At 44.0% G+C, this 13562-nt stretch overlaps 1 protein-coding gene across 2 annotated transcripts in view; it reads right to left on the bottom strand.

The window, feature by feature from the left end:
* The window catches only part of spred1 (sprouty related EVH1 domain containing 1), a 39334-nt gene that overhangs the window by 1161 nt on the left and 24611 nt on the right, over window positions 1-13562 (bottom strand). For both annotated transcript variants that reach the window (XR_015089378.1, XM_086050077.1), the window contains exons 4-6: window positions 10550-10596; window positions 4079-4234; window positions 1-3781 (exon numbers count right to left, since the gene is read on the bottom strand). The exon at window positions 1-3781 is cut by the window's left edge. Coding sequence is in view for 1 of the 2 variants with exons in the window: in XM_086050077.1 (XP_085906203.1) it covers window positions 3095-3781; window positions 4079-4234; window positions 10550-10596 (890 nt within the window). In the remaining variant the exon portion in view is untranslated. The remainder of the gene's footprint in view (window positions 3782-4078; window positions 4235-10549; window positions 10597-13562) is intronic.

Below are 13562 nucleotides of genomic sequence, written 5' to 3'. Positions count from 1 at the left end.
AAGGACAAAACAAGCCAGAGTTATCATTATTATTATTATTATTATTATTATTATTATTATAATCGGTACTTAAATACAGTGTTACGTATTTACAGGTGTTTGGTACCAAAAGGGGAGGAGGCTCATCTACTATTACTACTTACTAACTACAAAGGTCTTAAAAGAAACAAGTGTCCTGTCAGTCTTAAGAGTGTGTCCCGTGTCGGAAGTTTGCATAGAAAGATTAAAAATAACAAGGTCTGAAAATAAAAAGACTCCCAAATTGTTATGGTTTGTGCTAAACATAGTGTTTTTTTCCCTCCGCATTTGTTTAAAAAGTTGGACTGTTAAGAATTCGTTTTAGGAATCGACTGTGGATCAACATACAATGTAATGGCGGCAAAAACTACCGTACTTGGCTGCAACCACCAGTTCGCTGTTTAAAGAACGAAACACTTTGGGAAGTTGTCAAGTGTCTACTTCATTGACCCTGAATTCTGGCAACTTTACCTGGGATTCCAAAGCCTCTTTCACACAGAGATACAGCAAAATTGCCACATCAAGAGTCCTAACATGCGATCTGGGATTCATCCCCTTTTGCTTTCTACACGGAACTCAACAAAAGTAGGATTTTACAACCAAATGCGTGCTTTGAATTGTCTGGCGTGTCGTATAAAATATGGATTTTCAAAATAACAGGTGTCGTTTCCGCTTGTTATTTCTACTAAAATTGCTAGTTTGCTGTATAAATCTGTCGTCACGCAACAATCCCTGTGAAAGTACAAATAAAATTAGTCTGGAAAAAAATTTAGAGACTTAAAAAAACAAAAACACTGGAGCTTTTTGGTACATTATTTTGACCATTTTTCTATTCCCTCAATTAATGCTTTCAATGACAAAATTTGAACGGAAACAAAGCATTTCGATTCCACTCAAACATATACTGTACCTATAAACTGCAAAATCAGGTAGTGATAATTTTGCAGTGGTCTCAAATTTTTCCTAGAGCTGTCTAAATTATATTTATGTGAAAATTGGCGAGAATATGTATTGCAAGATCATCTCTTTAGGGAAAATGTTCAGCAAATACCTTAACAAATGAAAAAAAGTTAGTTAAAAAATATTAGCTTATCGTGGTGGTGTCACTGGTCAGTCATAATTTTTTGGAGATCGGATATTTCGGATTTCCCCGTCGTCTCAGATGCGGCACCAAACTGAATTTTGGGCAGGGTTTTGAGGTTACCAACGTGCAATCAACTAGTTTGCTGCGCAGCCTAAGAATACATGGTCGCTTATTAAAAGAAGCTACCGCTGTATTTATCGAATAATACAAATATTTGCTTTATATTCACGGTATTGAATCGCATTTCACTTACTACTGCGCTAGCATAGGTTAGTGAGAGACCGCGCTGTAAAAACATTTGTGATAGACTACACGCATAGAAATTTAGAATACGCTCCCGCGGTAAGAACAGAGCTCCTTTGTACACCAAGGACTCTCTGTAATATGAAACAGATCTTCATTTTTTTTTTTTTGTTAACGATCACACTAAATGTGTTCGATACTTTCATCCGCGCAAAAAAAGGGTGGGGTGGGGGCTTCACACCACCTGCTACCAGGATTCTTTTGCTGCTGATTTAAGCTCCGTTAAAAAACCAAAAGCAAAAGTACCCTGCTACAAGAAATTCTTTTCACCAACTCCCACTTTTTGTGCGGATTATTCCGATTGCTAAAAAAACAACTTCAAAGTCTGGAATCTCCTAAAGAACAAATATTCTTTTAACGTGTTTGTCGAAAAAGTCGTCAGTCAGGACGTTGCCAGTGCATGTGAAGGCCGACGTGCCCACGCGCGCACACACACACACACACACACCCACACACCCACACACACACACCATCTGTATGTACTTAATTGCTGAGATACTCAACATTCCTGAAACAATGCGCTCATTCATCCAGGGCTTATTAAAACGAAGACACATGAAGGAGTGGACTGGCGACATGAAGAGGGGCACGAAGGAGAAAATAAAACAGAAGTGTGGGACAAACACGGGACTTTTTGGAGGTGGAGGGGAGCTGCAACCAAAAGCTGGGAGAGCAGTGCTTTTCTTCGGACAAATTCCTTAATCGGAGAAGGGCGTCTCAGTAAAAGTAGCCTCGTTTTAAGTGCCTGGTTGTTTTCTAAAAAAAAAAAAAAAAAAAAAAAAAGCAAATAAAATAAAATAGGAGCACTGTCACCATTCAACTCACCGAAACAAAACTTGCTGGTTGAGCAAAATTTCCGCTTTGAATCAGAAGGTGAACAGGAAAAAAAAATGACAACAGCAGTAAATAAGTGGGCTTTCAAATTGCAAAGATGTCATCTTTCACAACATTTTTGGGGAGTTTTGAGGGAAGGTCAGCGTGGTAAAAAGTTACCAGGCATTTTCCCTTCTGACAAATGGAATGAGTCCCTTTCTTTTGGAATGCAATCAAAATGGTCGACGTGAGGCAGTTGCCTAAGGGAAGAAAGTGGCCATGGACTGCACCACATTGATGTTTAAAATGGCTAAAATGGGGGAGGGGGCACTGTCATGTCTAGTGTAGTTTTTTTTCTTTTTCTACGTCTACTAATTACATTGTGATGAGGGGAAGGAAAGGCCACTGTTACCCGACTGCAACGTCACACAAAATAAGCATAAGAACATATGTATCCCTTTTAGCATACTCAAACAGCAAGTTATTTTTCTGAATAGTTGTGTTTGTTGTTGTCTCTGTACAAAAAGACAAGTTTCCTTCATAAAGTTACACGTTTCTTGTCGTAGAGTTCGGCCAAGTGTATGTCAATGCATGTGTGTGTGGTGCGTTTAGTAACAACTCCAAGTTTGTTAATCTCAATGTCCTCGTCTCCTCACCCGGACTTAGCTCGACGCAAAGCTTAAGTTTGTCCTCCGCTGCAGCTCGTCGGCGACAAACGCAAACTGAAATCTCCAAAAGCCCTCAGAGCTGGCGATCAACAACACCGCCCCGGCCCAGAGAGTGGGCGGGGGGGTGGATAAAAAGGATGCCGGCGTTGAATTGATCCGCTTCCTGTGTTAGCTAGCTTTGAGGGGTTCCCAGAGGGGCGGCGTGGGGTCACCCGGCCGCCTTGTGCTTGCCCCCGCAGCAGCGGCACGCCTCGCCGCAGTGGTGGCAGGCGCGCAGCGGCAGGTAGCAGCACATGCAGGGCGCGATGAAGGACAGCGCCACCAGGGCGAGCCAGCGCAGGCAGAACTGCTCGTCGGACGTGTCGCACGAGCACGGGTCCGAGAAGTCGCCCTCCGAGTCGGACATGCAATGGTAGAGCATGCTCTCGGCGCACAGCATGCAGCTGACTTTGTAGATGCACTGCTTGATGGGGTCGGGGGCGTCTTGGCACTGCCCCCGCCAGTTGTCCTCGTGGTTGAACATCTCACGGCAGTAAATGCAGCGCGAGCGCTCGCCGTCCTCCCGTCGCCGCCGCCCCTTCTTGGACTTGAGCAGCGGCGAGGGCTGAGTCTTGATGGCCGTGTCCTTGCCCAGGCCGAGGCCCATGCCCGTGCCGGGGCCCGAGTGAGGGTCGCCGCCGGGGCCGTCGGGGAAGAGGTACTCGCACTTCTTACTGTCCAGTTTGTAGAAGGTGGACGGGAAGTCCAGGTCCTCGCGCTCCGCCTCCTGCTTCCACCCGACCGGGTGGCGGTAGTCCTCGTAGCCGCGGATGAGCACGTCCTTGCGCGGGTTGATGCGGACGATCTCCTCCTCGTCCATGTGAAAGCTGACATGGCGGGTCGATTTGAATGACACCTTGGGGAGAAATAAAACGATGGAGAAACCGGTTAAGGCACACAAATAATTGCACAGTATCGATAAAAGAATCTCGCACAGACTCAAAATTTTAAGTAAAAAAAAAAATCCTGTTTTCCACTGCACCGTAGCCTGTACTTGTGTCGGTTTTCCACTTCGAAATAGCACTCCACTAAAACCCGAATACTTCCGTCTCAGTTGCTCATGTAACCGACCAATCACGGCTCAGCTTGCGAATGTCACGTGACCACTCTCAGAAAACATATAAACATTGTTGATGTGGCATGAGGGTCAGACCTGTGGCGGCAGGTAACGTCGGTTGCTGGAGGTGAACTCGTCAAACGGCTGAGCGCGTACGTAGCAGCCCCTGAAGGGCTCGGTGGACACCACATTGTTCAGGGGGGAGAAGGGCTCCTTCATGGGCGTACAGATGGAAGGAGGCTCCTCACACGCCTGCGCACACAGAAAGAAACGTGTCGAGCAATTAATCTACCATTTTAGTTAGCATAAACAACAAGAGAGCCTTTTTTCCCCCCACAACCAGATCAATTTGGTTTTCACGCCTGTGGATGCTTTCCAAACGTAACCACCAGGGGGCGTACTGTACCTATGCTTGTCAACGGATGCTGCAGCAATGACTGAAGGCCCTTCTGTGTGAGAACTCAGAGTTCCCAACAGCCCTTTTCCAGCATTCACACAAAACTGAAGAAAAAGCTACAAAACACTAGCCTGAAAATAAAAAAGGACTTTTCTTTTCAAAAGAACTAAAGCACATTCTTACTGGCTCGTTTCACAACGTCTTCAAATGAAATGGATCTCACCATTGACAACAATCAGGCTGAACTTTCTATAAATAGCATCTTGTGATTGCCGCAGACTGCATCGCATTGGAACATATGCGCCGTGCGGGGAATTTACATTTCAGGCCCGTGCACAGTAGATTATAAACAGACTGTGATAAGAAATAGTGCCAAGACTTCAGTACTCATGGCAACTAATGTGACGGCTATTTCGTGATTCATGAATGCAGAGGTGCGGGAGAAGGAGAGAGAAAGAGAGAGACAGTTGAGAGAGGGAGGGAGACAGTGAGAGAGAGATATGGGGGAGGATATTACATCAGGAGCCAACATTATGTCAGCACAAGCATCCACGCACCAAACCATCACGGACGCAAAGTCATGTCAAAGTTGGATTAAATGTACCAAGCAGCTAACAGTTGATTCATATGAAATGTTGCTTTGTCTTCAAAGATAAATTACAGCAGGAAAACTACCAAAGGTACGAGACTTTCTGTGCCTGGATGCTGGCCAATTTCTACTTTGTTCGGACTTGCAAAATATTTCTTCTTAAGGAAATAACGATCTGCTCCGGGGTCAAACTGCCAGTTATGAATGCCATTTAAGTGTAAAAAGTTGTTAAACACTGTTAGAATACAGTACAGTGATAGGTAAACCCCAAAAAATTCAAATTAAATTCTTCATTTGAGTTCTCTGTTCTGTGCTTTATATTGGGGTTTTTTTCCCTTTAAACCAGTAATGTCCATGATTTCAGAGTAAAAAATGCTGAATTAGAGCATTTCCTGTTCGAATGTATGAGCGCGATCTGACCACAGCCTGGCTTGTCATCGCCATAGTTTTGCACACGAAACATCAACAACTAATATCTCATGTTAAAAAGAGTTTTGCGCTTTGTTAGTGGAAGAGGCTAACAAATATATTATTGAGGCATCAATTACTCCGATAATTTGGGTGAAAGCCAGCAACTGCATAAAGCCATGTTTTGTTTTATTTCACTCGCCCCGGGTGGGAATTGAATATACACATTATGCTGAGCTCTGTCGTATACAAGAGAAACAGAGTGGGGAGGGGGCATGACCAATCATTCCACACTTAATCCAAATGTCACACAAGTCGTGTTTTTGTTTACATTTCAGTATGTTTTAATATGTTATAAGATAAGATAAGATAAGAAGGCCTTTATTGATCCCACTGTGGTGAAATTTTCAGCGTTACAGCAGCATATTTTACTACTATTACTGTATTGTACAAACAGTCGACCGGCTGACGAACTGACGATTACAATTCGGTTCTTCACATAAAATGACGGACTGATGAGTGACGGACAGGTATACCCAAGTCGCTGACGGACCAGCAAAATTGAGTAAAATGGCAGTTTACCCTTTGAAAGAGTTATGTTTAAACAACGGTAAACTTGAAATGAGTTGGATGCATTCTTGAGTACACTGCAAAATGCATATTTAGTAGAGAAAAAGTTGTTCTCTTGATGCGGAAAACGCATACCAGGGTTTTTCCTGCATTCAACACTGAAAGGCGGCCGCCTCCAGCTAATTTACAAGTCACGGCATGGGGACAATGGAGGAAGCCTTGATGAACACAGTGCATTTACTATTTGAACACTGAAAGATACATCTTGTCTCCTCTTGATTTTCCTTTTTTTAAAATGAGCAAAGAGTGGGATTTCTTTTGTAACAATGAAAGATACACTTTGTAAATCAGAAGGGAAAAGCCTCACTTTTTACTTTCGGGTCGGCTGCAACGTCAGCGCTTCCAAATATGGGCACGCTGTTGCGTGTATGATGAAGTGTTTGTCCGAACGCGGCGCTTGAACAAATGACGGCAAGCAAGGTACCAGCTCGTGCATCTGACGCATGTACTTTGACGCAAATGAAATTGAGGGGGGAAAAAAGTTGAGTAGTGTTGCCTACAAAGTTCTCTTTCAAAACAGTAGGGGAAAAAAAAAAGAGCATAACAAAAATATGAAGTTCAACACAGGATGTTTAACACAGTTTTTGTTGAATGTAATGCCAACCCCACAAAAAAAAACAACAAAAATAGTTTATGTGCGCCCATATGTATAATGTGGCTCTTTGCAGTAACTCTTTTTAATTGTTTTTATTTATTTATTTTATAATTACTACTACTACATCCTTATTTATTACTCTTACATATTTTGTATTGTTTTGTCCTTTGACTTGTATGGACCCCAGGAAGATTAGCTCTTATATATTGCGAGAGCTAACAAGGATCCAAATAAACAACAACAACAACTTTAAAAAATGTGGTTCTAGTGTTAATAAATGAATGCTTTAACGTGATAATAGCCATTCTTACTGGAACTCTTAGGAAAACCCCCGCATACGGAACCAAATTATCTACAAAGTGAGGTGTGGAGAGCACTGTGGTTCACCAGTACTGTCCCACCCCTAAGAGCTAGCACGAGCTGCTAAAGTTAGCAAAGTTGTTGACACTGCCACTTCTGGAGTATGAGCCGCAAAAAAGCCAAAGAACAAAGTACAGTGAATTATTTGAAGCTTTCTGAACTGAGCTCAAGTGAAATACTTATGCAAGCACTGTCTATAGTACTTGTGGAACTTTTTGCCACAATAGGACTTTTGGTACCACCAAACTCACTAAAGTGTTTTCAAAGTTGCTCCAGTCTTTCAAAGACACGCGTACCTTCAAAGTTTAACCCCAATCCAATCCAACACCCCCCCCCACCACCCAGACCTCATCAAGGCTGGGTTAGTACTCTCTCTTCCTCTCAGTGGCGTGTGGGGGAGGCTGCTGGCTCTGGTTAGTCAGTGCCGTGTGTAAAGGAGCCCACGCCAGTGCTTTAACGCACAGCGGAAATCTGGTTTGCTCCCAGCTGCTGCAACAGTAATTACTGTCCTGCGGTTGCTAAGAGATGCTTCCTTTGACTCCCCCCCCCCACCCCCCCTCAAATTTCACCCCCAAGTCTCCCCATTGAGCGGCACAAAGTGTATGTACAAAGTACGTGCGTGTGTCTGTGTGTGTGCGCACGGGATGCCTCCGAACATACCAAGTAATTACGTGAAGAAGGGAAAACAGTGGAAGGACTGAAGAGGAATAAAAGAGCAGGAAAAAATGACTTTGTATTGGATTCAAGTTTGGATTCATTTGTGTGCGCACGTAAAACACAGAAAGAAAAGAGAGCGCGAGAGGCCAGAGAGTCTGCAGAGAGAAGTCATAAACCAGCTCCAGCTGGAGAAATGCAGCAGAGAACTTAAAAAGCCAGATGACAGCTGTATGTGTATGTGAGAGGAAGACAGAAAGGAGCAAAGGATGGAGGGAGGGGGATCAAAATGAGAAACAGACTCTGGCTTCCTTTTTGAAGCGCTCGCCTAAGCCCCGCCATTCAAAGGCATGCGTGGGGGCCAATCTGGAGCTGATCTGACCCCAGAGATGTGGCCGGGGGTGAGGGAGGAGAGGAAGGGAGGACTGGAGGGAGAGAGAGAGGGAGGAGGACAGAGGACAGGGGGGAGAGGGGGTTTAAGTGAAGCAACCTGGCCTCGCACGAGCACCAGGGAACATCCCGTGTACTTCCGTCGTCACATGGCTTCGGAACAGAAAGGCCTGAGGTCAGGCTGAATCATCTCCTTGGCGCGCGATGAGTTAAACAGTAAACGGCTTCATTAATGATAAAAGTCCACTTCATGATCTAAGATGCTCCATGTTATCCTGCACATACTGTTAAAAGCAGCTAAACAGCTCATGAAAATATGTTTCATAACACTTTTTTTTTTAACAAGTATCTCCATTAGCTGTCAGAACTGTTCTCCCAAACACATTTCTGTGCTATACAACCCAACTCCCTCTTTTTTTCTTCCCCCAATTGACGATTCACAAGACCCCCAGGACAAGAGTCGATCACGCGGACAAAACGTGTTTTGTTGCACCATGTTTTGAAAGCAACACTCTGCTGAAAATTCATTTTTCCTTCATTCGATTAGGTAGTGTGTATAAACGTTAAAGGGGAAATCAACACAAATATATTTTTTTCAAGAATATGTTCCCAGCAGGCTCACTGGTCGTGATTGGTCGTTAGCAGTTGTGATGTCATTTTCAGTCGACAGAAAGTGACAAAATGGCCGCCCCCAGAGATGGCTAAAAACGGGTGGATTAACTCTTATTCCACAAACGCAATATTTATCAGAATGCCTTGTTTCAACTAGTGGGCTTGCATAGAACATATTCTTGAAAAAATATGTTTGGGTTGATTTCTCTTTACTAGTGCAAATATCAATGGAATCTGATTCCCTGAAAAAATTTTTTAAGCGATTAAGTATCAAAATAATGTCATACCCTGCGCAGCGCCATCTTGCCCAGTTTTGACCAGTTCACATAATGACTGTGATGTAACGTGTGCTTTAACATGCGACTGTTCATTTTTGACTTGTTTCCTTGTCTAGTTTGCTAGAAAATGCTGGATTGCATTGTCAAGTATTGCCATAATTTAGCTATCTAGTCTCATTGGAAGCTCGCAGGCTGGCATTCGCTAGCCAGTGTCGTTATAAATTCCCCCCCCTCCACCCCTTTCTCAAAGGAAGAACATATGCTGAGATAGTTAAGAGTGCTATCTAAATCATGGCAATGCTTGACAATGCCATACAGCATTTTAATAGCAATATAGCAATAAAAAATGAACAGTCGCATATTACAGCACGCTTTACGTGATTACTTGAACTGCTCAAAACTGGTCAAAATGGCGTTGCGCGGGTTATGTCATTGTTTTGGTAATTCTACTTAATCAATCCTTCTCGTGTGATATTGCATAACTGTTTGGTTGCCGAGTTGCGCAACTGCATTTGTTCTTCATAGGTAAAAATAGTCATTTGTGTGGTGTTTCGGCAATGAGTGGTCATGAAGGGGGTTGGGATCTCCATCTTGAAAACATACATGGGGTCACACCGTTGTGGGGTACCACTGTGGTTTGAACAAGGCTCACGCAAAAATCTATCGATGCTATTCGTACCTCATGCAATGCACATGTCTATCCTGCACGGCACTTAAATCCCAACTGTCCCAGGACTTGATGAGGCCTGACGCTGTGCTATTTGCGATGTCTCCACTCGACTCGCAGAACTTGCAACTGGCTCACTTCTCTTTCCCTGCAGCCCAGGTCTGCGACCGCAACATTCGGATGCCAAATCACCATGGTGACACCCTCGGTGGCTCACGCGCTGAACCTTGTGAACACCCACCCCCCTTTCCCGTTGCACCCCGCCCCCCCCCCTTTCCTCCCCTTGCTGCCTAGCAACAACAGTGCCATTGGATTTCCTGTGTGTTCAGCCTGATCCCTTAAAGAGGAACTTTGCCACAGGAACGGGAACGCGCCCCCCAACACACACAGACACACTTTTTTTTAAGATACTAATGGGTGAGGGGGTGAGGATTTGGGGGAGTCGAGAGTGTCTTATGAATCAGAACATCCCGCAATATGTACGATTCTGTCAAAAGTCACACAAAAGTTGAAAGTGTCATCGTACGCATCCTCACCTTTTTAAGTCAGGTAGCGTGGTTAACCTCTTTTTAGATGTGCGGGGCAAATCACTTTCACATTACATCACTATATTAAAACTTGAGTGTTCTATTGTGTTTACATTAACAGCAGTTAACTTATTTTTACACTTGTATAACAGGTAAAAAAAGTTACTTGAAAAAATACTTCCAAAACATCTTCCATTGAATCTCATACGGTTAGTTCTATTTCCCTTATTTCAAAAGAATGAAAAATTCTCAAAGTCCAAACAAACGGGAGGTTGCATATCACTCTGGGTATTTGTAGTTTTTGAGCTGCTCTTTACTATGCGCGATATGCAACAATTGCATTCTTCATTGAGGCTGCATGTGCAGCCCAGCAGTGCTCATCATCAAAGCGATAAAGGAAAGACGCACATCCACATGTATTTTGTTTTGTAATTGTGTAAATTGTCCCAAGAACACTCACTGGTAGTGCGTCCTCTGGAGTTTCCCCTTCGCCAAATGATCGGCAGCCTAGAATAGGGAGAAGGAAAAAAAGCACACACACAAAAACGCACAAGATTATTGAAATGAATCTTAAAAAACACACTTGTTAAAAACAATTTGGGGATTAAACGCAGAGTTGATAAAACATGTTGCTATTTGAAAACACAGTATGACTGCCTTAAGTGTGAGTTATTTCGCAAGCTTAAGCACACAGATCTTATTCTCCTCAAGTCAAGCCAGAATGAGACGAGACTCGCGCTCCCATCCGACTGCGGCCTAAATGGGGAAATGAAAGCTGCTTTGTGTCAGTGGGGCACACGGAAGTTCATGAAATATGCATGCCGCGAATAATGTAACCTGACCTCTGTTAAAACGCCATGTGCCATTTCCACAGCCACCCCCCCCCAAAAAAACTCACCTCGTCTGCAGATGCTGGAGACTGGCAGCTTGCATTTCAGGTATCAGGGTGACCGCGTTTCGACTTTTTTGTTGCGGATGATGTAAGCCACATAGAAGTCATTGAACTTTTAACACATAATGAGCTCTTTTTTTTTTTTTTGCTAATATACTGACAGTGTCACATTGACATCACCATTTGTAATGGATTTATCTTCTATTGTTGGTGTACAACTAATTCTTTTAGCTGATTAGTCAGAGTGCAAATCAAATTGCCTTTGGCCACTTTTTTCCTTTCCTGTACAAATCAATTTATTTTCTCGCTGCAAGTGACCTACATTCAAGTTGTTGTCACGAGAATTTTTTGCGGGGAAAAAAAGTTGGGGGGAGGGAGGGGGTTACGGCATCCACAAACCCCCAAAGCAAAACACTAGTACTGCCACAGCAAACACCACAATCATGGCGGACGAGCTGCACTGAAGAATGACATACTTTGCTCTGCATAGTTCTCAATGAGAAACACATGAATTACAGTATTATTTAATCCCAGCAGAGCAGGGCCGCAATATATATCAGTCTTGAGTCTTATGACTCAACCAAGCCTCACTGTTGTCTATCTTCCCTGCAGTATCATGCATAAGCAGGAATATCCGTGGCAATAAGCGTATCATAACGATATTTTATCAAGACAAAGCCCGGTTTGTGCAACAATCCCACAAAATTGGGCCATCTCAGCCAAAAGTGACGGCCCGGCGCTTAGCCACCTTTGCTTTTTATTCAAACAGTCAGGCAGTGATCATTGCTTTCAAAACAACAAAAGCCGGAGAAGTGAGTGTCTGGTGTTCAATTTGACAAGACAAATACCCCGATGCACAGGCAGTGTCCCAACTCTGTTACAGCCCTCGTTTCACGTTGGCGCGTGGAAAATGGCGGAGTCTTGAAAGCTAGTTGATATAATTGGCACATACACCTTATATAACTGACAATGTGATCTCCGCTAGCGAACACGCAGCCCTACTCCATGTGATAAAAGCAAAGCTAGTGTTCTTTTGACGTGAGAAACCTAAACATTGGAAAATGGTTGCAAGCCATGGTCATGCACAAAATGGCAATTTAAAACAATTCTACTGGGTGGAAGGGAGACACTATTACTACTATTATTATATGTGTGTGAGTGTCAGAAAAGATGACTGAACACAAGAGACGACTTCAGTCTCAATCACATGGAGGTGTGTGTGCATTTCTTCAATGCTGGGGAGGAAGCGAGAGAGCGAGAGACGGCGAATGCAGCACGACTCGGCTCTCGGAGCTGCCTGAGCCATGTGCCCAGCGTTGCCATGGCAACAGAGGACTGCAGGACCGATACACACGCATGTGCACGCACGCACATTCGCAGGGGCGCAGCATATTCTCTCGCCTACCAACACAACACGGGCCACCCCCACCCCGAGCCTCCTCCGCCACCCTCGCCCGCACGCATTGACGAAGCGAAGCGACCGGCGGCGGAGCGATGCGATAGGAATACAGAGCAACCTGTCTGTGTGTGCGCGCGCGTGTGTGTGTGTGTGTGTGTGTGTGTGCGCTGAGGGGAGAGGCATTACACAACAGTGGCAGAATACAGAGGATGCCAGGACACAGAGGAGGACAGAGGAAGGAGGAAATAGAGAGAGACTCGCCCTTCTCGACTGTAGCTAACATTCATAGAGTTGAAGTGTTTACTGTGCAGGTGTACTAGCCAACTGAAAACATTTTCCACCCTTAAAGGAGAAGTCAGGCCAAAAATGTTCTTGACAATAATGTTCTATGTGCCTCCACTAGTCTAAACACGGCATTCTGATTAATATTGGGTTTGTGGAATATGAGTTAAGCAGCAAAATCCACAGTGTTTTATGCATCTCAGGGGGCGGCCATTTTGCTGTTTTCTGTCAACTGAAAATGACATCACAGTTGCGCAGTGCTCAGATTATGGCTCAACTTCAGAAAACAAGTGAGCCGCGATTGGTCGTTACATGAGCAATGCGCAATTGTGATGTCATTTTCATTCGACAGAAAGTGACAAAATGGCCGCCCCCAGAGATGGCTAAAGACGGGTGAATTAACTCTTATTCCACAAATGCAATATTTGTCAGAATGCCTTGTTTAAACTAGTGAGCTTGCATGGAACATAATTCTTGAAAAAAAATGTTTGGGCTGACTTCTCCAAGCAGCAAAATCTGCAATTTTTTTTTTCTTATCCATCTCAGCCGGCGGCCATTTTGCCACTTTCTGTCCACTGAAAATGACATCACAGTTGCTCAGAGCTCAGATAACGACCAATCATGCTCAGCTTCAGAAAACAAGTGAGCCGCGATTGGCCGTTACATGAGCCATGTGCAACAGTGATGTCATTTTCAGTCGACAGAAAGTGACAAAATGGCCGCCCCCTGAGATGGCTGAAAATGGGTGGATTTTACTGCTCAACTCACATTCCACAAACGTAATATTGATCAGAACGCTGTGTTTAGACTAGTTAGTTAGTAGTTAGACTACTTAGAACCTAATATTGTCAAGAACCTTTTTTGGTTGACTTCCACTTTAAGTTGGACTGATTTGATGTA

The sequence above is a fragment of the Filicampus tigris genome, chromosome 13 (assembly GCF_054856515.1).
Source record: "Filicampus tigris isolate MCC_2025a chromosome 13, RoL_Ftig_1.0, whole genome shotgun sequence".
Classification (NCBI taxonomy): domain Eukaryota; kingdom Metazoa; phylum Chordata; class Actinopteri; order Syngnathiformes; family Syngnathidae; genus Filicampus; species Filicampus tigris.
This window is presented reverse-complemented; position numbering and strand designations above follow the sequence as displayed.